Source organism: Pteronotus mesoamericanus, unplaced genomic scaffold (genome assembly GCF_021234165.1).
Source record: "Pteronotus mesoamericanus isolate MK-2021 breed Mesoamerican mustached bat unplaced genomic scaffold, CSHL_Meso_final contig_169, whole genome shotgun sequence".
Taxonomy (NCBI): Eukaryota; Metazoa; Chordata; class Mammalia; order Chiroptera; family Mormoopidae; genus Pteronotus; species Pteronotus mesoamericanus.
In genome coordinates, this window is record NW_026555068.1 from 29346174 (window position 1) to 29374161 (window position 27988).

At 56.4% G+C, this 27988-nt stretch overlaps 1 protein-coding gene and 1 non-coding gene across 6 annotated transcripts; both read right to left on the reverse strand.

The window, feature by feature from the left end:
• Positions 1–62: 62 nt before the first annotated feature.
• FBXO25 (F-box protein 25) lies at positions 63–27988 on the reverse strand. 5 transcript variants are annotated; one of them, XM_054566212.1, is made up of 11 exons: positions 27915–27988; positions 14562–14702; positions 13251–13354; positions 12302–12351; positions 9625–9717; positions 7521–7614; positions 6272–6456; positions 4351–4530; positions 2712–2855; positions 1354–1380; positions 63–630 (listed from the first exon to the last, which is right to left on the reverse strand). In XM_054566212.1, exons 2-11 carry the CDS (start codon positions 14693–14695, stop codon positions 541–543), a joined length of 1101 nt encoding a protein of 366 aa, XP_054422187.1. In that variant the 5' UTR covers positions 14696–14702; positions 27915–27988; the 3' UTR covers positions 63–540. The 5 variants fall into 5 exon arrangements, with proteins under 5 accessions (XP_054422187.1, XP_054422186.1, XP_054422189.1 ...); XM_054566211.1 differs by having other exon boundaries at positions 27888–27988; XM_054566214.1 differs by lacking the exon at positions 4351–4530 and having other exon boundaries at positions 27888–27988.
• LOC129064915 (U1 spliceosomal RNA) lies at positions 11320–11477 on the reverse strand. The gene has a single exon (XR_008528529.1). It is a non-coding gene; the product is annotated as a U1 spliceosomal RNA (small nuclear RNA).

Below are 27988 nucleotides of genomic sequence, written 5' to 3' on the forward strand. Positions count from 1 at the left end.
CCCCGGCGCCCGGCGCCCGTGCGGGGAGGGCGCAGCCCCGCCCTGACTCCTTGGCTGGTCACAGGGACCCGCACAGTCGCCCAACACCAGACCGGACCCGCAAGTGTCTCCTGAGGTTCGTTCTGCGTTCAGAGAGGACTCATCGGGGCACTTCCCGTGCAGTTAACACACATCTTCAGAAAAATAAACATTCTGCACAATGTTTTTACAAGGATTGTGGTTTTGTCCCCACCCCCAACGACTGCAAAATTGGGAAACCATCACATGGCAATTAAGCACATTATTGGCTGTTAGTGTCCGTTCAGCACAGAACGTGGAGCTGAAAATCTAGAATCTTTTCTGAACCATATTTCTAAATACGCAAAGTTGCAAACTGCCATATGCTTAGAAGAAAAGAGTTTCTTAAGGAAGTTGAGATGATTTGGCCGGGGTCCCCTGCGTCCCCTGCCCAGGCGCGTGCCCCACCCCTGCCGCCAGCCCTCCGTCGCGGGGAGCACCTCCTGGCGCCGCTGGCTCCGGGCCGCGTGGGGCGCAGGGCACCTAAAACTTGAAGAGGTCGATGAAGTGCTGCGGGGACACGGGCGTGAGGCAGCTGTCGGGGTCGGCGGCCGTGCAGGGGTGTCCCGAGTCCTGCGGGCGCAGAGAGAGCGGGTTACGTAGGCCGGCCCCCAGCCGCGAGCGCGCACGGCCCCCGGGCCCACGACAGGGGCGCTCAGACTCGGAAACGAGGCGGCACGCGCCGCTTCTCGGCGCAGACGCTTCCCGGAGCACTTCCGCCCAGGTGGATGGACGGCGGTGGCCCAGAGCGGGTCCCTGGCGGCCAGCGCTGCGCCGGGGATGGTGACGCCCCGGTCCTGCCGCCCTGGCCCCGTGCGCTGCCCCCGGACCACCGCCCGCACTCCCACAGCAGCTGGTGGTGCAGGTCCCGTTTAACGGGAACATAGGTTTTATGTGAGAGGACGGACAACCTGCAGAGGACGCAGTGCCGGACGACTGTGGCCAGCGGGGTCGGAGGCCACGTCCGGTGGGCGCGTTCCCTGCGTGGCCGTGGCCGGGCGTGGCCACCCCAGGGACTGCATGGGGCCTTTGCCCGAAGGGAGTTCCGCCGGACACGGCCGGAGCATCCCCTGAAGGCTGAGCCTTTGCGTAAGTGCGGGACTTGGAAGCATTTCATAAAAACCCTTTGGTGGCGGCTAAAATGGGCAAGACCCTCCCAGTCTGGCCGCAGGCCCCCCGGGGCCGCGCGCCGGCACTGAGGCTGCCGCCCAGGCGCACGGCATCCCGGGGGCACGGCCGGGGCAGGTGGCCGCGGGGTTCACCACGAGCAGGGCAGGGCAGGGGGGGACGCGGTACCTTGAACAGCAAAGCAAGGTGGCAGTCCTGGGGTGCGAGGACAGGCCGGAAGGAGCGCAGCAGGGAGGGAAGGGCGAGAGGTTAGCAAGTGCCGCTGACGCACACGAGGACAGCCACCGAAACCGCCGGTGACGCTGGGCGGTGGCGACGGTATTAACGCAGGCACACAGGGCCCCAGCGAGTGCCCCAAAGACCCGTGACGCAAGGGTCGCCTTCAGACTCGGGCACACGGTCCACGTCCCTCCCAGAGTCTCGATGGACAGTGACGAGGCCGCAGGGGCTCCCAACCCTCAGGGTCATCAGAAAGGGCAGGGCAGAGCTGGCGTTTCCACACGTGGCCGGCACGGAAAACCCGTCTAACGTGTTTCAGGGAAACTCCTCCGTGGGCCTGGGCTCACGTGTTGGCCCGGCAGCCGCTCAGGTGCACGGTGGGGACACGGTGCCCACGGCCACAGGCTGCGGGTGTGTTCTCTGTCGCTCTTGCTCGTTATGAAACGCCCTCTGCGCCACCGCAGAGCGTTGTGCAGGCAGCCCCCGGCGCCTCTGCCCTGCCTGCGAGCTGCACGCAGCACCGCTCTCGGCGCCGGGACGCGCTGCCCGGCGGGCGGCTGTGCCATCGGGTCTGTGATGCCCACAGGGACGAGGTCACCTGGTGACGTTTCTTACAACATCTCCTTGTTAAGTGACGCGTTGCTACATGGACAAGGGGGTCTCCCAGGGTCACGGCCGGGCTCAAGGCGAAGCCCAGACTGCGCCGGGAGACGCGGCTTTCCCCAGAGAGGAGGCCGCGGACGACCCGTGCACGTGTGTCCGAGGTGGCCTGGGCCGGGGCAGTGACACGAGGGCCAGGAAAGTCTTGGGAAGGAGATTTCCCGCGGCCTCTGGGGGCGGAAATCGCCGGAGATGAAGTCTCCAGGTTTGGGGTTCGCACTGAAAGGTCGGGCGTGTGGGTGAGCCAGCAGAGGCGGGTCCAGTTGACCGAGCCCAGGAGAGAGCACACGTTCCCCGTGGAAGCCCCGCACCCACTGTGGGGTCCGGGCGCCGTGGGGGGCAGGGCTGACCCTGAGGGCGTCAGAGGGCGGCCGGGGACACTGAGGGTGAAGGCCAAGCCCGGGGGCAAGCAGCGGTCTCCCTTGTTCTCAGGCCAAGGGCTCCCGGGAATGCCGCCAGCACGAGGCCCGAGGGCGCCGGCCAGGCCTCCCCTCGGGGACGCGCCCCCCCAAACCACAGGGCGGTTCTGCACTCGTGAGCCTCCTCCGCTGCCCCCGTGTCTGGCCACATCTCCCCGCCCCTTCCTTGGCTCCCAGAAGCTCCCGTCCGTGACCGCTGCCCCGCCCGCGCCCCGCCCGCGCCGTCACCTTCCAGAAGAGGGTGCTGCAGCGCCGGCAGAAGTGCAGCGTGTCCCCGTACTGCTCCCGGGCCGGGTAGCACTTCTGCAGCGCGAAGTACGTCCGCTTCCACTCCACGTGGCCCTTCTCCGAGAGGATCAAGTGTCTGCAAAACTGGACAAACACAGCTGCTCAGGATCCGCACGAGTCGCTGTGGAGTGTGTGGGGGGCAAAGCTGCTTAAGGAGGCAGGTGGTGCCTGAGACACGGAATTATTGGAACTAAACTTGCTGGAATAAATCGATAAGGGACTAATCAAATACACAACGTGTCTGTGCGATGGAACGCCACACAGCCGTTAAAACAAGTTTAAATATCCAGACCTGGAACGATGCCCAGGAAATGTTATTAAGTTGAAAATATGGCTGTCCACCTGAAAGTGATATGATATTGTATGTCAACCGCAACTGAAAAATACATTTAAAAAATGGTAAGTCACACACACACCATCTATCTGACGAGGGACTCGCGTTGAGAACACACGGAGGACACAACCCAGCAACGCGAAGGCAGCCCAATTAAAACATGGGCAAAGGACCTGGGAGACATTTCTGCAAAAATACACAAACGGCCAAGGATGCTCAGCATCCTGGTCCCCAGGGGACCGGGACAAGCGGCCACTTCGCACCCACGAGGACGGCGTGACCGTCGCGAGGCCGTGACAAGCGCCGAGGAGGGGCACTGGCTGGCGGGAGGGGAGACAGGCGGCCGCGGCGGACGGCAGCCTGGCGGCTCCTCAGAAAACGAGCGCAGGCCCCGTCAGACCCTGACGCCCGGCCCCGGGTCTGCGGCTGGGAGGCGTGCGAGCGAAGGCCCCTGCAGAGCATCCAGGAAGGGCTGCGCGGGCAGCGCCGTAGCATGAGTGGCCACGGGGCGTCACGCGGCGAGAACGCAGCCCACTGCGTGGGGCCCGCTGCCACGGCTGCACTCGGAACGTCCGGGGCAGAGGGGGCCGGGGCGGCGCGGGCTTCACGGGGCTCAGCCACGTTATCGATGCGCCCCGACAGGCCCGCCCAGCCCAGTCCGGGGGCACCTTCTCAGGCCCTGGGGACCCCGCCCGCCACTTCCTCGGGGCCTCACCTTCTGCCTCGGCTCCCGGGCTGTGCAGATTGAGGACCCGTGCGCCCTGAAGGCCCACCGCGGGCCAGACCTTGTCTCATGAGCGCCGCTCAGCTGCGGGCCTGGGGCACCTGCCAGGCCCCGCGGCCTCCGCCCCCATCCCCGCTTTCCCTGGGGAGCCCTGCGGGCGCCCCCGCCCTGCCTGCCGGCCTCAGGCTGGTTCTGTCCCTGCCTCCTTCCTCGGCGCAGCAGGGATGGAGAGGAGAGCGGCCGCCGCTGCTGGAGACCTCGGCTGCCCGAGGTGACAGGCCTTCAAGGCAGGTGCTGGGTGGGAGCGGGAGGCCCCGTGGTGACGGCGGCTCACAGCCCTGCCCCACAGGACGAAAGCTCAGTCCTGCCTTTCGCTTCGGGGCGTTTGGCAATCACGGCGTTTTCGGTCTGAACAGCAAGGCGTACGAGCTGCCAGAGGGAAACTGTCGCGATTTGAATAAACCCCGGCACTGCTGCTGCTGGAAACGGCCCCCGCGGCCCGGCCGGGCCGCCGCACGCACCTGCTTCTCGGCGAAGTGGTACTGACACAGCTTCCGCCACAGCCGCCGGTCCTCGCTGAGCACCGACAGCGCAGGCGTCACCTGGCCCAGGGTGACGACGTCCCAGCCGTCCGACAGCCGGTGGAGGATGTCGCTCAGCGTGTGCAAGGGGAGGTCGCTGAGTGTGAGGCCGTGGTTCACCTGCAGGCGGGGAGCGGGGCACGCGCCTTCAGCCCCCGCACGCCGGCCCCACAGAAACACAGCCCCCGCCCCCACGGCAGCTCAGGGGGCACGTCGCACCACGGCGGCGGGAAGCGGAGGGGCCAGCGCAGGACGGGGCTGCTTTGAGGTGACAGCTCCTCCGTGACCATCCGCACAAGCCAGGCGCGTTTACCAGGCGGTGACACGTGAACCGACACCAGCTGCCCAGGACACTCCGCAGGCCGCGCAGGTGGCGGTCGCCCTGTGCCGCGCTCCAGCCCCTGCAGCCTCGGCCTGGGGCAGGTCCGGTCCCGGATGCAGCTCATCTGCCCCTGAGGCGCCTTCGAGCTTGAATGGCTGGGATGCAGTGATTTCGGATTTAAAGCATCCCCTCCCTCCCTCGAGCGGGTGAGTGAACACATGCGTTTGTCCCTCAGGGAGGCTGACGCCGCCTGTGTGCTCGCCCGAGGGCCCAGTCCGAGGGGCTCAGGGGCGCCAGGGACAGGAGGCGCCCCCCCTCCGCCGGGCTCACGCCCCGTCCCTCAGTGACCCCAGGAGCAGATGTCTGCGTGGTCCTGCCCCGCTCTCTGCGCCCGAAGGCCGCCATGTCCCCGCTTTGGCAGTGACGTACAGGCATCTGTACCAGCCCCCGGGAGCCAGTCCACACCTTTCAGGGAGCAGCTGACTGGCCAGCTTGAAATCAGCCACAAGGGACAATGCTCCAGCAGGACTCTGCCCCCAGAGCGGGTCTGAGTCACTGCCCTGCGCCCACCGCACGGGCAGCTGTACTCCGCGAAGGCCCCACAGCGTCACGGCCCCCCAGGGGTGAGCTGCACGCGCGCCCCTGTGTGCTCTGGGCCCGCACACAGGGCCCCCTCCCGGCTAACACCCGAGGCCCTGAGCTGAAGCCACGTCCACGGACAGGCTGCCCTGCTGGCTTCTCCCGCACCAGCCACACGAGGGACCGGGGACCCGGGGCGCTCACACGCCCTGGCCAGTCGTGCCCAGGCCCCCCGGCAACCACACGCCCCGCGTCTGAGGGCGACGCATCGTGGGGCGGGCCTGCACCGGGAGAGCGTCAGGGGCAGCCGGACGGCGAGTCTGTGTGGCGCTGCCGACAGGTGGCACGTCCTCCCCGAGACTCAGACCCATGGTCAGGGGACCACGTCTCCATAAATCCCGCAGGGAGATGGCAAACAGATGGCCAGCCGTCCCGGTGCCCCCGGGGCTCCTGGGGCCCCAGGAGACACCTGATAAAAGGGGACGATTTGTAGCCCGGTTCACCCCTGAGGCACCGAGAGGCCTGAGCCGTCCGTCCTGCCTCTTCCAGACAACAACGAATAAAGCACAACCGAAAAGCGCTTGCTTCGGTGACCAGGGTAACATTTTTCCTGCCGACGTGAGTCAGCAGATGAACGACCATGTCAGACTGGCACCCTCTGTGCCTTTGCCCTCGCTCACTGCGGCCAAGGAGCGGTGACCGGACGTGCAACCCGCAGCACCCGGGAGACGGCTGGTGGGAGGGGGGCCGCGAGGGGCGCAGGGGGCTGTGCGGGACCACCAGCCCGTACTGGCAGGGCGAGAACACCCGATTCCCTTTGGAGGTAACTTAGTTTACTACCTTGTCACCCACAGAATCAGCTCTTCCCGGGAACAGCTATAACCCACGAAGGGTCTTTGGTCTTAATCCACCTTGACACAACGCTATGAGGAGGTCGTGCCCTCCGTGACGGACTCATACCTGCGTCACCTGAAGGTTCTGCAGCTGCTGCTGCCAGGCGAGGATGGTGTCCAGCCGGCAAGCCCAGACGTCGATGTTGCCGACCAGCACGGACTTGCCGACGCCGCGGAGCAGGGCGCCCAGCGTGGAGCTCAGGTCCTGCAGCAGGTCCTTGATGAGGCGCGGGTTCTGGTGGTCCTCGAGGACTGGAGGGGACACAGCGCAGCGGTGGGTGGTCACGGGCCCAGCGTGCCACGCACAGGGCGGAGCCTCGCGCTGCCTCCGGAAGGATAGCCCGCCCGCCGCGCGCTGCGGCAGGGGTGAACCCTGACGGCGCGGGGCTCCGTGACAGTGGCCAGATCTGGGGGGCCGACGCTGTGTGACTCGCTGTGCGAGGGCCCCGCACAGTCGCCAGGCCCGCGAGGCGGCCGGGGCTGCGGCCGGGGGCTGCGTCTGGGCCGGGGTGAGTGTCTTGTGGGGACGGAGGTGCAGGCCGGGAGGATGGAACGTTCTAGAGAAGGACAGTGGGGGTGTTTGCACATGGTGTGCACGTGCTTAATGCCAGTGACCCCGAGGCTTAAAATTGAGTAAAACTGTTAATTTTATGTTACGCATCTTTTGCCACAATAAAAAGAGTGATCTAATTTCACTGCAACCCCAAATTGGCATGCTTCCGATATCACAAGTATAATGTGATTCAAAACCTCTAAAATGTTTCCTGACAGCCTGCCTTGGGCCAGGTCTACAGGTCTGACTCGCGCCTGTCAGTCTGTTTTCTTCGTCACAAAGAGAACTGACGTCTCAGTGGCTGTGCGTTGTCACACACTCACCTCCGGGCACACCCCCACGCCAGGAAATCTGAAGCTCCATTTATTAGCCACTGGGTGATGGATTCAAACATTAAATTAAAGGAAAAGTATAGGTATATTTGATGCCGAAGCAACTGAGCCCCGACTTTGCTGATCAGGGAAACATCCAGCGGCCAAAGGGAGATGTGACCAGCGAACCCCGCAGAGGTGAACGCCTTCCGCTTGCCCCCTGGCTACACTGTCACAACGTTACCTTTCTTACAACAGTGTAACGCGCTCCTGCACGTGCAAAGCAACTGTACAACCGTGAGGCGCCGTCCCCAGCACGGACGCCTGGGGGTCCCCGGACCGCGCGCCCGCTGGGGGACGGCGGGAGAGAAGCCCCCGCCTCACACTGCGCTTCAGTGAGACTTAAACAATTCAAAGTGCCAGTTTTCCTAAAGTGCTGGTCGTCCTCTCACCCTTTTGAACGATTTTGTCCAGAACGTTGAAGTAGTTCTTCTGAGCCACACCGCTCAGCGACGTTAGCTGGGACTTCGCAATGAGCTGCAGGAGCTTGAAAGAAAGAGGGACGTGCTGAGCAGGGGTCTCCCTCTCAGTGTCCTACGGCCGCGCAGGGGGCCGCCCTGCCGGCCCCCCCCCCCACTGGCCGAGGGTGCGGCCCCGCGTGTCCTGGGTTCCCGCCGGCACGGCCCCCCCCCGCCCCCCCCCCGGTGCAGACTCCCCCTGCACTCTGACCGGTCCTGCGGCTCTGCTTCCCCAGGGCTCCTCTCGGTCTGTCCTTCCGCGGACCTGTCACTTCCTGTCTCGTCCTTCAAAACTTGCAATTACTGTTCCTCTTCCGTCAGTTTTCTCATCGCCTCAGGGCTCCCTCCTGCCCCCTCCGTCCTCGCGGCCCGGCTTTCCTCCATCTGTCTAGGAGCTCACACTGCCTGTCTGCCTATCTGCCTGCCTGCTCCCCACCCCCTGGGACCGCCTCCCCCGCCGTGGGGGCTCCCACTCCCGCTGGACCTGCCCCCCTCGCTGGGACAGGCCCTGGTGCCCCGGACCCCGGCGCCCGGCGGCGCTCTTTGTCCTCCCTTGTCGGAAACCCTGGGAGGCTCTGGAGGAGACGCAGGGCCGTCCAGCCCCTCAGCCCGGGGCCGCCCCCGCCCCCCGCCCCGCAGAGAGGGCTGGTTCCAGGGACAGGGCTCACCCCGCCGCCCGCCTCTGCCGCCCGCCAGGCCTGTGACTTCTCTGTCCACCGGAACCCAGCCCACGGCTAAAGGGTCCCTCCCGCTCCTTGGTCCCCCTCGTCGGCTGCGTGTTCTTAAGTGTCCTCCTCGTGTGACCTTCGTCACGTGCTGAGTAGCGCCCCTTCCCTCCCACCTGCACTGGAACCAATGACGGACACAGACTTCCGCCAACGGAGGTTCCGAGCTGCGTCACTGCTGACGAAGGCTGGACTGAGATGTGACTGACGTGAGCCGGCAGCCACAATGGGCTTCAGAGGACTGACCGGGGGAGCCTCGCCACCCTGCTGCCCTGCACACTGTCTAATCACCAAAACCTTCAGGAAGCAACAGAGGGCCGCAGGCGGGACAGAATCACCAGGTGGCTCAGGGGACGGGGACAGGGACACCGGTGGCCACCGACGACCCCCCCACCAGTGTGCACTCGGCCCTCCCTGGACCAGGCCACCCCCACCCCGCTCTGTGGACCGAGCAGGGCCGCTGCCGGGAGCCGCAGAGCGGGATCCCGCGGTGAAAGGGTGACAGGCAGACATGCCTCGTAACACAGACCCCTGTGCAGGGCGACGTGTGCTTCCGGCTCCTCAGCTCCTGGCCGTTCCAGCCAGACTGTCGGAGCTCGGTTCCCGTGATGGGACCGGCGCACCCGTCGGCGCAGACCTCAGGAGGGCGGCTGTGGGGGGCCCCGCCCGGTGCCAAAGGACAGCGAGATGCCTGGGAGGCCGACAGAAACCGAGGGGCTCAGGGGAGACCACCTCAGGCTGAAAGTGGCCGCCCCCCAGAGTCTGTCCTGGTAACACGTGGAAGCGCCTGAAAGCCCTTTGCAGCCCAACCAGCGGCTGCAGGCGCAGCGCCTGCTCTCGCCTGCAACAGCAGGAGGTGAGGGAACCGCAGAGCAGGTGAGTTGATGCGAATCAGCGTGAAACACTCGTGGCCGAGGGCCTTCCCTTTTGCGTGTAGAACAAGACAAATTTCTTCTTAAAAAGTATCAGTAACACAACTGGCTTTGTGAGTTCTATTCTGGATGGATTTCCTTTTTTTCCACCAGCTCGCGTCCCCGTGAAGCAGCGCTCTGCTCTGTGACGCCGGAAGCAGGACACGCAGGCGACCATCGGGCAGCCCCCCGAGGAGGCGTCTGCGTCCCGGCCGCCTCCGAGCGCGCACTGCGCCCGCCCAGGGATTCGCGCGCCCGCCCCGTGCCCTGCGCCCCGCGCCCGCGGAGGCCCGTCCCGAGCTGCAGGGAGTCTCGGTTTTCCCCGGGACCCCCCGGCAGGCCTTCATTTTCCACAGCGAACAAGCGCAGCTTCATGCAGGAGCCACAGCGTCAAATACTCACTCTGACCACGTAGCTGAACCGGCGGACGTCCTGCACGGCGCTGGAGAAGTCCAGGCGGGTGAAGGCCTCCCCCAGCGTGCAGTAGCCGTGCCGCTGGAAAACACGCGGCCGTGAGCGCGCGGCCGAAGCGGGCCGGCTGCGCGCGGGGCGGGGCTGAGCCTGCACGACAGGGTTGTAAGTTCCGGCGCAGGGCGTTCGTTTGTACTGTGATTTAGTCCCTCCGTAGAGTGGAGGGAGATAACGCCAGGGCCAGCCAAAGCCGTTCACGGCGCGGAGACAGCGCGCGCTGACCTTCTCGGCCACTGTGGACCCAGCATTTAGTTATGGCCTCCGTTTCTCTTGTTGGGGCACCTCTAGTAGGAGGGCAAATTAAGCCTAAAGTCATAATGGAGGAGGGACTATTCTCGGCAACACATCTACAGACACACAAGTCCGGCGCTTTCCTGCCGTGAAGAGCACATACTCCCGGGCGTGGGCGGAGAGCGCGAGTCCCCTGCGGGGGTCGCGCAGGCCCGCAGGCCCGGGGTCTGCCCGTCTGGTCGGATGCGGCCTCGGGAGCAGGGCCTGCCCCGCACCTGGCCCCAGGAAGCCGGTAATCAGACCCTCAGGTACAAACGAAACCCGAGTCCCTCTCGCTCAGGAGGAGGACACCGCCCTGGCCGGTGGCCCAGTCGGTTGGAACTTCGTCTCACGGCCGCTGATCGGCGTCTCTCTCTGTCTCTCCCCGCCCCTTCCTCTCCCTCTAAAATCAGGAATCACGTCCACGTCCCCGTCCTCGGACAAGAATTACAAAGAAAGGAAGTGCGAGCGCAGCTCCCCCTCCAGACGCTTCTCAGTGATGCCCCGTGTTCTAGGTGGTTTGTGCAGGTTGGTTTGCACGTCAGGTTTCAACCACCACCAGAGACTCGATCTTCAGTATTTGAAATACAAAGAGCATAGGAAGAGACTTTCAATTCACAGTCACGGGGCAGACGGCCTGGGGAACGCGGCGGGGAACAGCAGACGTGGCAGGGGCGGTGCCACGGGAGACGCGCCTCGGGCTCAGGTGACAGGTGCCCGGGAAGGGCTAGTGTTTCGCTCCCAGTCCCTAGGCCAGTCCTGATGCGCGCGCACCAAGAACGTGCGGGCACGTTCCCGGGGGCTGTGGGGGGCAAAGGTCAATGTGACAGGGGATCTGAAATCGGTCCCCGCGGACATGCCCACTTTGCTGTCTTCTCCCTGAGCAGAGCTCCCGTGCCGGTTCCAGGCCTCCCAGGTGGCCGCCCGCCTCCCAGCAGCCTCTTCCTTTGGGGGATTTAAGTCTGATTCAGAGAGAGAGTGAACTGTAAAAGGCGTGTTTGAACGGCATAGGCAGGCCCACCCCATCGGGGCCGGAACCACGCAGGCAGGGCTCAGAGGGGGCGGGGGCTGCCGTCGGCCATGCAGACAGGTCCGCCCAGCCGAGAGGACAGCCAGCCTGATGCAGCAGAGACAGCCGGCGAGAGAAGCGCCAGCTCAGGTCCGAGTCCGGCTCCGTTCCCGGGCCTGGCCACACCCCGCTCCTGGGTCCACACAAGAACCCCAGACTCACGGTGAATTCTGCTCTGTTGCTGGCGCTGGCCTGAGCTGGATCTCTTTTCTGTAATCCGTGTGGCAACAGGTAGTGACCGAAATATTTAATTTCTTTTTTTGTTTGTTTTTGTTTTGTTTTGTTTTCAGGGGAGAGCGCAAACGCAGGCGCCCACTCCACACACTATGCAGCAAGTTCCCACGTCTGGGGAAGTCGCAAGGGCGGGCACCCCCGAGTGCAGTGGCCAAGCCTCGCCCTGGGGAGACAACCTTCGCCATCACGGCTCCCCCTGCCGGGCAAGTACGAAATGTCTAATCGTCGTCAATAAGCTCAGACTACGTTAAGCTCTGCCGAACATTCTTCTACGGATGCTTCCGACTCTGTGCAAGGGGTTAGAGTTGTTTCTCACACGTGTAACAATGTTAACCATCACTAAATGGGTGAAATAAGCCTTGTGTCAGAATCTAATCTTTAAGCTTCCAGGAAGCCTCATCCATTACTAACACGTCTGCAACACTGAATTCATGCTAACAGAATATATACTCAACAACTACTCCCTGAATTATTTCCCCCGGTTGCTGCAAAATAATGCAAATGCTGAGTTTCTCAGACTGCAAAAGCAAGGCAGCCTCCCTGGGTACTAGGTAGAGAAAAAGGAAATACACGGAGCTGAAATGAACAGGCTGTTTCATGGCTCACAAAGAAGCTTCTCCCATTTGGCAAAGGAAAGGAGGGAGAAGGTGCGTACAGGCATTGACAAATGTCACGTTAGCTACTTGAACGTCACGTTAGCTGCTTCATGTGTTAAATGAGGGTTTGGCACAGGTCTCGCTTCCCCACCCCCGCGGCCTGCAGCGCCCCCTGCTGGCACCGGGGGCGCTAACAGCTGCCAGGGACCGGGAGGCCCACTCTCTGGGTCCACAGGCGCCCTGGGACGCTGACCACACACACATGCACGTGGACACACAGTCACACACACAAGAGTCACTGTTTCAAACATCCCCTTTCTCCACCTGTTAGAATGTGAACTGCAGATGTGGTATTGCAACAGAAGTAATTTATTTAACATGACATCACACAGTCAACAGAAACAAGACAAAGTATACGCTTACTTGGAACAATACTTACTTCTCTAGTGCTTTCTTTATGGACATAGATCCATTTTTCACGATAAAAACCTAAAATAAAAATTAACTTTGTTTTTAAAACCCGGGGAATCATTTCAAGATGAAGATTATCAGGAACTTAAAACAGCTGCATATGCTAACAAAAGCAGCTGATGTATGGAGAGGAGGTGCGTTCCCTTCGTTAAATGTAAACAGAATTGCTTTGTATCCTGACAGTTTAAGAGGGTCTGAAGCATATCTTCACACAGCACCAATTCTTAGTAACTTAGAAGAGAATTACTGCTACTTATTGTAGTAATACGGAAACATATCATCATAAAAAATACAACTATTAATACACTGTTATGTAACTTATGAAAAGTTCTATTCTTCTGTCATTGCCTTTATATTGTATTCAATTTAAATTATTTTTTTCATGGAATTCAAATCCCAAAGCCTCGAGGACCATGATGGCTACTCCCCTAGGACCCACCTTCATCCCCAGACTGAACGCAGGAGAGCACGTCTCCCGACTCCCGCGCGGCCGCAGTGCGGGGCAGGGCCTGGCCCTCGGGGCCGGGGGGGCTGCCTCCAGCCGCACCCCCGCCAGGGGCTGACCCACCTCTGACCACCTCTGTGTCCTTCTCCAGCAGCAGCACCGCCTGCACAAAAGTCCAAAGTCCAGACGCCTCAGCCTGGGCCCCACTGCGGGGGAGTGAACTGATCCTGACCCCCATTCGGTCATTCAGAAGCGCGGGCTCTTTTGTGGGTTTTGCTACCTTTTGTTTTTGCAAATCTTGCTAAGAAAATAATTGAGCTGCAAGAAGTGCGATCACAAGGTCTGTGGGCGACGCTGGACGTGGCCTGGGATTGCGTGTTGGCGTCATCTTTCCTAAGAGCACCCTCAAAGCGCTTAGGAGGGACACACAGTGAAGGAAATGTCGCAAAAGTATCAATGAAAAAGATCTTACACTGAGTATTGCTGTCATTCCTGAAATGGTCCTTTTTCCTTTTTTTGGATGCATATCCATGCTCTTCATCAGTGAATGTTTCTTCATGTTCACTATTTAAGATTCTGAAATAAAGATACATTTTATTTAAATATCTTTATAGGGAGATCTTCATTTGGCTTTTCTTTTTAAAAAATAATAAATATTTGGTTTGTAATTTAGGAGATCGAAATAAAAATCATGTCCAATTCTGAAAGCGATCAGTTATTTTTCAAAGCAACACATCACAGTTTGACACAACACAGCTCATGTCTGTATTATATGTAATAGATTCTTTTGTTTTGAGAAACCTGAGATTTACCCTGGTTCTTTCGAGAACGTTACACTAGAAAGAGCCGAGCACGTGTCACAGTGACGCCCGGGTCTGATATGCTCAACCAAGGCAGCTTCAGACCTCAGAGCGTTTCATTAAAACAGGAGATGGTATCATACTGTAAACACCCTGGGAAAAAACACCGCGACAGTATGGTCCTCGACACGGTCCCTGGTGGGCCGAGCCCCCGCCGCGGTCTGTGTGGGCACCGGCCCTTGACGGCACGGCAGACCGGGCGGGCTCAATGGGCAGGCACAGAACTTCCCGCCCAAGAGCAGGCGCACACACACATGCTTGTCAAGCCACATGGGACATTTTCCAGGATAGATCATATGGTAGGCCACAGAACAAGTCTTTAAAAAATGAAGATTGAGCCCTGGCCAGGTGGCTCAATGGGTTGGGTGCCGTTCGAACCTTTGGTTTGCGGGTTTGAGTCCAGGCCAGGGCACCTGCCTGCGTTGGGGGTCTGGTCTGAAGTCGCCTGCGCACTAAGCGCACCCCACCGTTGCTTCTCTCACATTGCTGTCTCGCTCCATCTCTTTCCCCCGCCCTTCCCCTCTCTCTTAAAGAAACAAAGAAACAAAACAACAGAAAACCTGCCCTGGACCCTGGATCGGGAGGCAAATTTGGCCCTTGCCGCCTCGTGTCCCCTTGCTGACGGGCCTCACCCTAAACGCCTTTTCCCTTCTGGGAACCGGGGGCCACGGCCTGGGCCTCCGGGCGCCGGGCAGTGAGCCCTTGCTCGGTGACAAGGCGGCCTCTGCGGGTGGGCACCAGGCCATCTGCGGGCAAAGGCTTTAGCTACGTAACTCCTGTCCTCCCACCAACCCGTGTGTGGGCAAAGCTCAGCCAAGACACAGTCACAGAGCTCGCTGCGCAGTGACTTGAAAAATAGGCGGCACCGCCAGTTTTAGGCAGGCCGTTCCTGGCGCGCTCCGCCCGGCTCCGCGCCGACTCACACCCGGGGGCCTCCGTCCGGCCGCAGCGCCCCTCGGCCCGGCTCCTCGCTGCAGGGCTCACACCTCTTCCAGCCGTCGTCCGTTTTGGTCCAGCTCCACCCGGGGGACCGCCAGTCCTGGCCCAGGAACGGCATGGTCCGGCTGCAAACACAGTCGATTTGTGTCAGAAGGGTGTGGAGGCAGCACGTCTCCCTCCACTTCAAACATTGGCTCATTCATTTTTAAAACCTAAGTCCTTACTTGGTATTTAAAACCTGCACAGGCCTCAACCCCCGGCGGGCACTGGCGATACAGCGCTGACGGGAGCCCTGCGACGCAGGGGCACTAAGATGACGGGTGGTCGGGGCTGAGCGGGGCCAGGCAGTGCGGGCGCGCTCACCTGGAATCGGAGGCCGGGAGGGGAGGCGCGTTCGCGCGCATCGGCCCCACCGGCTCCACGAGGGCAGTGGAGGGTCGGGCTGAGGGCGCAGCCGCGCTCGGGGGACAGTCAGGGCAAAGGGCCCCGCGGGCCCCGAAGGGGCTTTCGGGAGAGCAAGCAGATACACCTGCGCTTTACGAAGACGTCGTGCTCGCACCGCCGAGAGCGGATCGGCGGCGGGGGGCGGGGCTGGAGGACTGTACTTGGGGCTGGAGCCGCGCGGATGCGTTTGGAAGGGGGACCTTGGCTGCCCCAGGAAAAGCGAGGGGAGGAAACGCCGAGGCGGCAGGGCGTCGGCCACCCAGGGGCTCCCAGCTGTGCGCTCTCGCTTCCGCTCTGGCCACGCTCCGAGTGGGGGAACCCGGCGACGAGCTCCGGGCTGCCCCAGGAAAAGGGCCAGGGCGCGGGCGGAAGCGGACGGAGGAAACGGCGCGGCCTTCGGGTTTGCACACGCCCGTTAGGTTTGCTAGGCCTGCGGTGGCCGCACGACGCAAGCTCCAGGCACAAAAATTAAGACTTAAGCCTGATGAGACGACACCTTCATGGCGCTTATGAACTGGTGGCAGCAAGGCCTCGAATCCTAGCTCTTCCATTGCCTTGAAATGCCGGCTCTGGCCAGCGGCTCTCAACCCCCGCGGGGCAAAGTCTTGGGGGCTTTCAAATCATACCAGGGCCCCATCGCAGGCCCCCTGCACGGGAGCGCTCGCGGTGCCGGCCGCGTCCTTTTTCTAAGGTCCACCGGCGACCACCCTGCACCGTGAGGGCCGCGAACGGCCTCAGGCGCCCTCACGACCGATTCGGACTGTCCCGGCCCCAGAGAGGCTTCTCGACCACCGGTTCCCACAGCTCGCGGCGCGGCCCCGCGTCCCACCGCGCGCCTCTCCGCCGGCGCCGGGGAGCTCGCAGCGCAGGCACCGCCCATCTTCCTCCGAGAAAACGCAGCGTCACGTTCTACTCGGTGACCCAGCGGCCTCGAACAACTGCGGCCCCGCACGGGAGCTCGGAGACACGGACGCACACACGCCCGGCGCGCCCGGGGCCGGGGAGAGCGGCAGGACGGGCAGCGGCCTCGGAAAGTAACGGGGCACAGGATAACAACACCGGGGCCCGGGGGCGCGCGGAGGAGGACCAGAGCGCCCGGAAAACCCCAAGGGGCGCGGGCGTCTACGGGACACGCAGAAGGTGAGCCGAGGAGGAGGCTGCGCGGGGACAGGCGCAGAGGGCGGGACAAGGGGAAGCCGAGAGAAGAATGTGTTTTAGAAAGAATCGATGTTTCCAGAGAGGATAATGTTACAAAGAAGCCTGTATTGTGAGAATTAAAAAGTATGCACTGAATTTAGCTCCAAAATATAAGTTGCTAATTCAACCAAAAAGTTTCAACAGACTGTTAAGTTAATCTCACGCCCGAAGCAGACTTGGCGTATTTCACGAAGGTGGAAGACGTGTGTAGTACATGAGAAATGCAAGGTTCAAATACCCTCTCCCAACTCTGTTTACTGTAACTAATGAAGGTTATTAAATGGGCATTAGGGGAGACAAAAATTTTCGGGAGGAAATCTAAGTCTTCAACTCTCGGTCAACTTACTACAGGAGCTCGGTTCCTGAACCGATACCTGAAATGTACGACGAAGAAATCTTCCTTTTTACCAAGATGACCTCAGAAACGTGCTAATTATAATCAGAACACGTTTGCAGTCATGTATCAATTTAACCTCTTGCTTTAGAAGATACTTAGAAACCTTTCCTTAAGTCTTACTTGTTTGTAATTGAATTTATTGGTCTGACACGGTCGGCAACGCGGCGCCGGCTTCGGGTGCGCAGCTCAACGAGGCGCCGTCTGTGCCCTGCGCGTGCGCTCGTCGCCGCGAGCGCGGCCCTTTCCCCTCCGGTTCCCCTCCTTTGCCCGCGTCCAGCTGCCCCCCTTTACCTGCGGCCATCACCTCTCTTGCCTGTGTCCTTGTGTGAGACGTTGTTGTTGTCTTTGCTTAACCCCTTCACCTTCGTTCATTCCGTCCCCCGCCCCCCGACCCCCGACAGCGGCCAGTCTGTCCCCCGCAGCGGAGCCTGTTTTTGTTTTGTTCATTGGATCCCACGAGTGGATGAGGTCACGTGACACCTCTCCTCTCGGACCGGCTCATCTCCCTCAGCACCATCATTTGCGGGTCTGCCCGTCTGTCGCAAAAGGGGAGACTTCCCTCTCTTTTTTTTTTTTTAAGGCCGAGTAGTATTCCATTGTGCAAATGTCCCATTTCTTACTCATCCACTGATGAGACTGGGGCGTTTCCAGGCCTTGGCGATGGAAGGAACGCCGCAATGAACATATGGGTGCGTACGTTCTTCTCATATTAGTGTTTTGGGTTCCTCAGGATCTATTTCCAGAAGTGGGATCATGGGGTTAAAAATGCAGTTCCTTTTTTAATCTTTCAAAGTATCTCCACACCGCCTTCCACAGTGGACGCACCGTCTGCATTCCCACCAACAGTGCATATGGGTTCCCTTTTCTCCACATCCTCGCCCCCACGTATCGGTTGTTGATTTATTGATTATGGCCGCTCTGACAGGTGTGAGGTGATATTTCATTGTGCTTTTAATGTGCATCTCTCTGATGATTAGTGATGTTGAGAATTTTTTTCCTGTGTCTGCCTATGTTTCCAGGTTTTCCTATGGGCCACCTGTATGTCCTCTTCGGAGAAGTATCTATTCAGGTCCTTTGCCCATTTTTTAATTGGGTTGTTTGTCTGCCTTCTGTTGAGATTTATAAGTTATTTACATATTTTGGAAATTAACCTCTTATCAGATGTATCATTGGCAAATACATTCTCCCATTCATTGGGTTGTCTTTTCATTTTGTTGGTTTCCTTTGTTACACTAAAGCTTTTTAGTTTGATATAGGTCCCATTTGTTTTTTTCCCTTTGTTTCCCTTGCCTGAGGAGATATATTGTTGGGGAAAAAAACGCTGTAAGAGATGCCTGAGATTTTATTTTACTGCCTTCATTTTCTTCCACGATTTCTATGGTTTTGACTTGCATTTAAGTCTTTGACATATTTTGACTTTATTCCTGTGTACGGTGTAGATTCGTGGTCTAGTTTCTTTCTTTTTTTCCCCCTGCAGGTAGCTGTCCCATTTTCCCCACACCATTTACTGAAGAGACTGTCTTTACTTCATTTATGTTCTTACCTCCTTTGTCAAATATTAATTGACCATAAAGTGTGGGTTTATTTCTGGGCTGTCTACTCTAGCCCACTGATTTGTGTGTCTGTTTTTATGCCAGTACCAAGATGTTTTGATTACAGTGGCCTTGTAGTATAGTTTGATATCAGGTATTATGATGTCTCCAACTTTGTTCTTTCTCAAGGTTGCTGAGGCTATTCGGGGTCTCTTGTAATTCCATATAAACCTGGAGTATTGTTCTAAGTATGTGAAGTATGCCATTGATATTTTTATAGGAATTGTGTTGGATCTATAGATTGCTTTAGGTAGTATAAACATTTTGATTAAGTATCCCAATCAATGAACATGCTGTGTGCTTCCACTTATTTGTATCTTCAACTTTTTCCTTCAGTATCCTATAATTTTTTGAGTATAGGTTTTTTACCTCCTTCATTAAATTTATTCGTAGGTACTTTTTGTTGTTATTGCAATAGTAAATGGGATTGCTTTCTTAATTTCTTACTAGAGTTCACTAATTTTGTATCCTGCTACATTTCCAAATTAATTTATTAGATCTAGTACTTTTTTGGAGTTTTTAGGGTTTTCGATGCACCACATCATGTCATCTGCAAATAACGAGTTTTACCTCCTCCTTTCCAATGTGGACGCCTTTTATTTCTTCCTCTTGTCTGACTGCTGCAGCCAGGACATCCAGCACCACATTGCATAAAAGAGATGAAAGTAGACACCCCTGTCTTATTCCTGATATTAAAGGAAATGCTATTAGTTTTTGCCCATTGAGTATGATGTTGGCTGTGGGTTTGTCATATATGGCCTTTACTACGTTGAAGTACACTCCCTCTCTTCCCACTTTGAGACTTTTTACCATAAATGGATTTTATTAAATGCTTTTTTGTATCGATATGATCATGTGGTTTTTATCCTTAATTTTGTTTATGGATGTATCACATTTATTGATTTGAGAATACTGTACCAACCTTGCATCCCTTGAATAAACCCCACTTGATCTCGGTTTATGATCTTTTTAATGTATTGCTTGATCCATTTTCCCAATATTTTGTGAGGATTTTAGCATCTATGTTCATCAGGGATATTGACCTGTAACTTTCCTTATTTGTAGTGTCTATATCTGGTTTTGGAACTGGGATAAAGCTGGCCTCTTAAAAAACCTCAGAAGTCTTTCCTCCTTTTGAATTTTTTGAATAGTTGGAGAAGGACATGTGTTAGTTCTTCTTTAAATGTTTGGTGACATTTGCCCATGCAGCCATGTGGTCCAGCACTTTTGTTGGCTGGGTGTTGGATTATTTGTTTTTGGTTGTTGCTTCCATTTCGTTAGTTGTGATTGGCCTACTCAGGTCCTCGGAGTCCTCCTGATCCAGTTTTGGAAGCGTGTGTGTCCCTGGGAGTTTATCCATTGGGCCCCAGTTGTCCAACTTGCTAGCATAAAGTTGTTCATGGTATTTTCTTACACTCCTTTGTATTTCTGTAACATCAGTTGTTACTTCTCTCCCACTTCTGATTTTATTTATTTGGGTTCTCTCTCTTTTCTTTGATGAATCTGGTTAGAGGTTCATCAATCTGGTTTACTTGTTCAAAGAATCAGCTCTTGGTCTCACTGATCTTTTGTACTATTTTTAAAACCTCTATGTCATTTACTTCCACTCTGATCTTTATTATTTCCTTCCTTCCACTTATTCTGGGCTTTGTTTACTGTTCTTTCTAGTTCTTTTAGGTGTATGGTTAGAGTGTTTATTAGAGATTGTTCTTGCTTTTTCAGATAAGCCTGTAGTGGTATGAACTTCCCTCTCTCAGAACTGCTTTTGCTGTGCCTCACAGATTTTGGGTTGTTGTGTTCTCATTTTCATTTGTTTCAAGGTATCTTTTGGTTTGTTCCTTGATGTCATTGTTAACCCATCCATTGTTTAGTAACATGTTATTTAGTCCCCATGTTTTTGTGTATTTTTCAGCGTTTTTCTTGCGATTGGTTTAGTTTCATAGCATTATGGTCCAAGAAAATGCTTGATATTATTTTAATATTCCTATATTTCCTGAGACTTGGTCTGTGTCCTTACATGTGATCAATCCTAGAGAATGTTCCATGTGTACTTGAGAACAATGTATATTCTGCTGCCTTGGGATGAAAGGCTCTGAAGATATCAATTAAATCCATCTGATCCAACCCTGACTGGTGTGGCTTAATGGGTTGGGCGTTGTCCTACAAACCAAAGGGTTGCCGGTTGAATTCTCTTTCAGGGCACATTCCGGGGTTGCAGGCCGGGGCCCCAGTTGGCGGTGCCCAAGAAGCAACTGATTGATGTTTCTCTTGTTCATCAATGTTTCTCTCCCTGTCTTTCTTCTTCCCTTCCCCTCTCTCTAAAAATAAATAAATAAAATCTTTTAAAAAAATTAAAAATCCATCAGATCTAGAGTGTCATTTAAGGGTGGTAAACGTAGACTCTCTGTGGATTTTCTGTCAATGGGGTGTTAAAACCCCCAGCTATGACCGCATGGCTGTTGATCTCTCCCTTGATGCCCACCAGGACCTTCCTTACGTATTCAGGTGCCCTTGTGCTGGGTGCATGTATGTTCACAGGGGTTACAGCCTCCGGTTGGAGAGATCCCTTTAGTGTTACGTAGTGACCTTCTTTGTCTCTTGTTTGGGGCTCTGTTTTGAAGTCTGTTTGTCTGATATAAGTATTGCTACCCCAGCAGATTTTTTCATTTCCAATTGCATGGAATAGTTTTGCCACCCCTTCATTTTCATTCTGTAACTGTTGTTCTGAGGCGAGTCTCTTGTAGATACTGTGGATGCAGGTCATGTTTTCTTAACCCTTTAGTGACCCTGTGTCTTTCGATTGGAGCATTTAACCAGTTCACAGTTAAGGTCATTACTGATAGGTACTTATTGACATTTTATTCTTTATACCTATGTGCTTCTCTCTATATTTCTTCTTGTTCTTCTTAAAGCAGCCCTTTAACATTTCTTGCAATGTTCATTTTGTGGTAATGAACTCCTTTAGTTTTTTTGGTTTGTTTTCTTTTGTCTGGGAAGTTCTTTATTTTATCCTCAACTTTAAATGATAGTGTTGTTGGAACAGTGTTGGTTATAGGTCCTTGCTTTTCATCACTTTGAAATTTCATGCCAACCCCTTCTGGCTAAAAGTGCTTCTGTTAAGATATCATCTGACAGCCTTATGGGAACTCCCCTGCAGGTAACTAACTCTCTTGTTGCTGTTAAGATTCTCTTTGTGTTTAACCTTTGCCATTTTAATTACGAGGTGTCCGGGAGTGGCCTCTGGCTGGGACTCTCTGTGCTTCCTGAGCTCATGGGACTTTTCCTTCCCCAGGTTAGAGAAGTTTTCTGTCGTTCTCTCTTCAGACGGGTTCTCTATCCCTTGCTCACTGTCCTCTCCTTCTGGTGCCCCTATGACATGGATGTTGATTGCACTTGCTCTTGTTCCAGAGGTCCCTTAGACTTCCCTCATTTTTTAAAATTCTCTTTTCTTTTTGATATTTTCCTTGGTTGCTTACTATCTTTTCTCTAAATCGCTGATTTGATCCTCTGCTCTATCTAACCTGCTGTTAGATGCATTCTTCATTTCCGATTTTATTTATTTTTAGAGGGGGGGAAGAGAGAGAGAAAGAGAGTGAGAGAAACATCAATCACTGCCTCTCGAACATGCCCCAGGACCAAACCCACAATCCAGGCATGTGCCCTGACCGGTGGTCAATGTGCCAATGGAACCAGGGATCTTCCAGTCTGTGGGACAATGCTCGACATGCACAACCCAGGCATGTGCCCTGACCGGTGGTCAATGTGCCAACCTGAACCGGGAAGCCTCTAGTCTGTGGGACAACGCTCCAGCAAATCAAGCCACACTGGTCAGGGGTGCTGTTTTCCTCATTTCTGACTGGTTCCTTTTATGGTCCCTATGTCCTTTTTAATGCTATTTCTGTTCAAGTCTCACTGAGATCATCCAATTTCCCCGAAGGTCCTTGAGCATCATTATACTCATTACCTCAGACTCTGCACCTGGTGTTTTGGTTGCTTCCATTTCATTTCCTTCTTTTTTCTGGGGATTTCCCTCATTCTTTCATTTAGGGGCACACTTGTCTCCCCATTCGGTCTGCTTTTTGTGTGTTTTGTCTGTGTCTTAGGCAGGTTTGCTACGACTCTCCAGCTTGTCGTGAGGGCTTCGTGATGTGGGGGCCGTGAGGGTCCCAGGGGTGCCATCTTCTGGATCACCTGAGCCGGGTGCAGAAACGGGTCTTGGGTGGGTTATGCTCTCCCTCCAGTTGCCATTGAGTCTTGAATGCCTTTGGCCCGTTCATGAGAGTGAACCCTCTGCCTGTCTAAGCAGACAGGCCTTGTTCACCATGTAGGAGTCACTGTTCGAAGCCTCGCCCCGAGGGAGAGTTGTTTCCAGCAGAGTCTGGTGTCTGCCGGAGCCGCCCTAGGCTGCGCCGTGTGTGTGGCTCGTTAGGTCAGGCTCTGGTGTGGTGCGAAGCCCACCGCTGGCTTTGCTGGCTTAGGTTCCCCTTGGCCAGGGCCCCGGTGCAGACCTGTCAGACCCTGTGTGTGAAAAACAGGCATGGGCCACCCTCTGGAGCTGTCAGGCCCCTCACTGCTGTGGCTGCGTCTACTGGGCCTGGGCCTGGGTGTGGGCGTGGGCGTGGGGCCGGGTTACGTACCAGGGTCAGCTTCCCGGACCTCTGCGATTAAGTCCAAGGCTCTGCGAGGCTCGTGTCTACCTGTCGGCTGTGGGCCCCTCCCTCAGGCTGCTGGACTTCCTCCAGGTCCCAGGAAGAGAGGCTGCAGAGTGGGCCCAAGCTGGCTGGGCCCCGCTGGCCCTTCCGCAGGGCTCAAGCTCGGTTAGGTGGGGCAACCAGGCTGGGAGTATGGGGCTACTGGGTCCCCCACTTGGGGGCAGTGTGGACTGGCACGCAACGGGGAGAATGTGGCCCCTGCTCCAGGGCCACACCATTTGCTCGCAGCTGGAGTCTCCAACTCGAGCTCCACGGGAGAAACGCGCCACAGGCTCAGGTCGGGTGCCGCCAGCGGTCCACTGCACGGGCAGGCCCGGCGGAGCAAGGCCGCCAGGACTTGGGCAGACAGACCAGGAAAGCCTTCTGCTGCGGGTGGCACTGGCTGGGCGTGGAGGGGAGGAAGCTGCAGCGCTCCCTTTAGCTCTGTGGCGACGCTTGCTCCAGCCGCACTGGAGACTCTGAGGGAGCGGGACTCGAGTGTCCCAGCTGGGAGTGGCGCCTCCTCCCAACGGTGGGACTGCGCCCAGGAGGGCGGGGAGAGCGGGGCTTACAGGACCAGAGGAAGGCAGCCCTGCGCTGGGGCGGCGCTGGCCCCGGGAGGGCAGCAAGCTGTGCGCCTGCACTGAGCGCTGCCCGCAATCGCCCGAGACCCGGACAAGGGGGTCCTCCGCCGCGGCGGCGCCTGCAGAGCCCGCAGGAGGCGGTGGAGACTGGCCCGTGTTCCAAAGGCTCCCAGTTCAATGACCATCTGAGGGTTCAGCTAGACTTTCTCCAAAGGGCGCACCTTGGGCTCCGGTCACGTGCAGCCAGCCGTCCTTTCTGCCGGACTTGACCTTGGCGGGGCAGCAGAGCCGGCGTCTGCAGGGCCGAGCGCGCGGCCGCGTGCCGCGTGCCGGTGCTGAGTGCAGGAGCGCCTGGCCTGGAAGACACGCCGGCAGGGGCGGGGAGGGGCGTGCTGCCCCTCCAGATCCCTCGCCAGAGCCTGCCCCCCCCAACCCGCGTGGCTCCCGTGCACCCGAGTCACCTTCCCTCGGCCGGCGCCCTGGACGAGCGCCTGCGGGTGAGGCCTGCACGTCGTCCTGGAGGAGGACGCCGGGGCTTCCAGCCACCGCCCCTCTTCCCGCGGACAGTGGGCCTGCTGCTATGCAGGCTCCTCTTCCCGGCCCCGGTGCTCTGGTTTGGGGTGAGGCCCCACAGTCCACAGGGAGCACTTCTGCTGCCACGATGGCCCTCCGGCCTCCCGGCTGCAGCACCACAACGCAGGGAGCAGCCCCCTGCGTGTCTCCGCCCTTTTTACCCGTTTCCGGGCAGCTTCCTGCGTAAATCCGGGGACACAGTAGTCTTGTTTGGCCGCCCTTCGGTGGGTCGCTCAGGCTGAATGCTCTCCATTCAGCTGTGCGTCTGGTCTGTCTCAGGAGGAGGTGTGAGCAGCTTCCACCTACTCCGCAGCTGTCTTCGCCCCCCCGCCGCGCCCCCCGCCCCGCCGGCCATTTCTGAACACTGTTCTCATGAGCGTTGTCTTACAGGCTCGTTTCACAGCCTAATCGCCCGGAAACAGAAGCCACCTCCCCTGCCCGGGCAATCCCCAGAACTGTCTGGGACTGTCTCCAATAGCATGCATCTGACATTTTGTTTTCATGAGGCTTCAGATGTCAGCCAGAGAGGACTTTTACAAAAGGCGGCAAGTCCTGTGATGCAGGCAGTGATACATAAATGGCAAGTTAGTTTCGTAGAAAACATGCAGAAGAAAACAGCTGTTAGGACAATCTTTGACTAGCGTGGAAAGTATCTCTCAGTAGCATTCTGTGGATCAGAATTCTGTGTTTTAAAAATAATCAAGTGGCAACTGTGCAGAATATTGCTAAATAGACCAAATACAGCATTATTTCAACGGAAAACATGTAAGCACAGACCGCATGTGTTATTTTGCTGTGTACACCTCCCGAAGGGTGTGGCATCTAGCTGAGAAACCAAAAAACAACAGCCAAAGAAATGAGAAAACCCACACACACAATGAATGCTATATGCAAATATATTTAACACACGTGAAAACATATTCATCTGTGCAGTTCTGTCATGTGAGCACTGAATGAGTCGGGAAATCCAGAGGAAAAAAAGCAAGCCACCTGGGAACCCTGGGAAGGGAGCAGGACAGGAGACCGGCCTTCGGGCGTGCGAGACCTCACGTGACGGTCAGGTGAGGACAAAACACCGGTCACACGTGGGGGTGGAAACTACAGCAGCAGGGGTGCACGCGGCTTGTGCGAGGACACCCCCGTGAGCAGACGGGGCGAGTGGACAGAGGGACCCGCAGGCGGGCTCGAGCCAGAGGCCTAGGAAGGTGGCGGAAGCCAGATGGCGGCGAATGTCGAGTATCAAAGGGGTCTGGACCGCGGTCTTTAAGTAAACAAGGTTTTGAGCTATGCAGCTCCATACGCAGTTGCTGGTTTGAGAACAGTTTTCCAGGGTCTATGAAATAGATCAAGTGGGAGAATAGAGGCAGAAAAAACAAAAAAATTAGGCAAAAAGAAACTTGCTGACACCTCAGCTAACAAAATATTCTAAAACTTTATGATACAGAGACATTGTGCTCAGCTATTCCACGTTCTGTCCACCTACCACTTAACACGCTGATACTCAAGCCCCATGAGCAAACACGGTTCCCACTGTAAAGTGTGAGCTTGGTGTTTCCAGTAAGCTAATCAACTCTTTTACAACTACTAAATCCCTACAGACACTGCATTTTGACCTTAAAAACTCTTCAGAAATGGGTGTAGTTACCCTGAGTTTTTCAGCTGCTAAGTGTCTGTATTTCCATGGGTTGGAAGGAGCAAAATGCAGCTGAATGGACCATGGAAATAAAAACAGTGCATTTCCAAGGCCTTTATTTTCAACAGAGGAAAATATTTGTTTCACTATAGATGTGCGTATTCCATAGGTTTGTCACACTATGCTGTTCGGATCACAGTAAAGTTTTATTTCACAGCATAATCTCATACAGATCGTGAACTGAAAAGCGCTGACCCCATAAGCAGGTATTACAAACAGTAACAAACAGCCGTGGGGTGAGGGAGGGGTTTGAAGAGAAGCTGCAATTTCAAAGGCCTGGGTCTCAAATTTTCAAAAATATCCCCCGTCTGAGGCCCGTAGCTTTGCCAATCAGTAAACATCACTGAACTCGGATGGCTCATCACATCGCCTTTGAGAATTTATGTATCTGCTCTGCCAAAGACCGGAACTACTAAGGTTTTATAAGTTTAATTACAATTCCCTTTGTCTTCAGAATGTCAAAATGCAAAAATAAAAAGTAGAACTCACTCTTGAAAATTACGTGTGTAGGAGCAACAACTCAAAGGGCGGCTACTAACTGGTGAAATAGCGGGTAAAATCTGCAATTTTATACACGTTTTATGCTGACTGGCATGAGAGAGCACATGCGCCCAAAGTAAAGGAAGCCTCTGTCACTCTTGCCTTCCCCTGCAGATCAGAGTGGCCGGTGGCCGGGCCTGGTGACACTCCCTGCCAGCGGAAACTCCTGCCTGGACAGTCAGACTCATCAAGAGACCTCTTGTACTCAGCAAGCCCACTTTTTATTAACTAATGCTAATCAAATGTGTGAATCACAGTTACGGGCCAGGCACTGCTCTGGACCGTTTCCTCGTGTGATCTCATTTAGGCCTCGCAGCCCTACAGGGAGGGGGCGCTCTTGCCCCCGTTCCCAGGGGTAATTCTCCAGTTTAGAGCAGGAACCGAGGCAGTTGGTGGGGTCAGCGCCCCAAGGTCAACGCCCTGTCCCAGTGTTTCTGTGATGGCAGCTCACGAGCACCCGGGAAGACAGGTGTCCTAAGATTGCAGGGGGCCTTCTTTTTTTTTTACATTATTAACCTTGTATTGCAAAGAGCAGCAGCAATGATTTAAAGAAATGACTGATTTAAACATAAAAAACAGACCAAAAAAATCTGACAAGTAGTGTAACTTACATTTTAAAGGGCTACACATAGTTTTGCTATTTGCTTTTAAGTGAGATGGTAAGGGATGGAGTAGCTAGTTTACAGCAGCTATTAAACCATAAGAACTGTAAGTGCTGAACGAGAGCTGGTGCTATAAATACACTATAAAAAATAAAAACAAAAGGTTATGATGACAATAACAGTAAGGCACTTTCAGAGGAAAAAAACACCAGCAAAAGTTTTCTCCCCTTATTTTTCATCATAAATTTTGAGAAAATAATTTTCATTGTTCTGAGAAAGAACTAATGGTCCTCAAATGTATAAGCATTGGACCCTTGTTACTTGCTTTGTTTTCCTTACAAGATTTCCGAGTCACTTAGGGTCAAACGTGACTATGGGTTATAGGAGTCAAAGAATTTGATCCATAAAGATCATCAAGAACTGGCGAATTGAGGGCTGAGGATCAGGACCGGTTCCCCGCGAGGAGACCTGAGGTCACACCCGGCGCTTCATGGAAGCAGGGTGCACGGAAAAGGGGGGAGGAACGGAACGTGAAGGAATAAAAGGTAACGTGTGTTTTCCGACCAGGGCGGGATGTGAGGGTTTGGAGGAAAGCCGGGCTTCCCCGGGAGGGAAACGACGCTCCGGAACCCCGAGTTTGCACAACGAGCTGCACACGCCCGGGGAGGCGACGGCACCGAGGGGGCGGGTCTGCACGGAGCTGACTGTGTGGGGGACGCACAGCGCGGAAACGTCAGCTGCGGGGCGACACGGAGAGGACAGACGGGGCCTTGGCCAGAGGCGGCCATGAGCTGCCCCGGGGCCGAGGGTCCCCAGGACGGCGGAGGGGGCGATGTTCGGAGGCGGCGCAGCGGGCGGAACCCACCCCGTAGACGCGGGCGCAGCGAGGGCGGGGGGGGGGGGGCGGGTTGACCACGCTCAGGGGTCCCCATCGGGCGCGCCCACGGCCCTGTCCCCCAAAGAAGCGAGCACCTCGGCTGCCACGCCCTGTCCCTACCTGCGCGCCAAACGTCCCAGTCCCCACCTGGAGCGCGGACCACCGCCGTGTCCCTGTCCCCACCCGACCGCAGCGACGCGTCCGGGTTTATTGCCGGAAGT

Bases quoted from the DNA above. Each gene is read 5' to 3' on its own strand.
- FBXO25 (XM_054566212.1), bottom strand. From the start codon at position 14,695: ATGCCGTTCCTGGGCCAGGACTGGCGGTCCCCCGGGTGGAGCTGGACC. The intron at 12,352-13,250 runs GTAAGATCTTTT...TTTTTATTTTAG, and splicing joins GAATGACAGCAATACTCAGT to GTTTTTATCGTGAAAAATGG. The intron at 4,531-6,271 runs GTATGAGTCCGT...CCCCGCCTGCAG, and splicing joins AGAACCTTCAGGTGACGCAG to GTGAACCACGGCCTCACACT.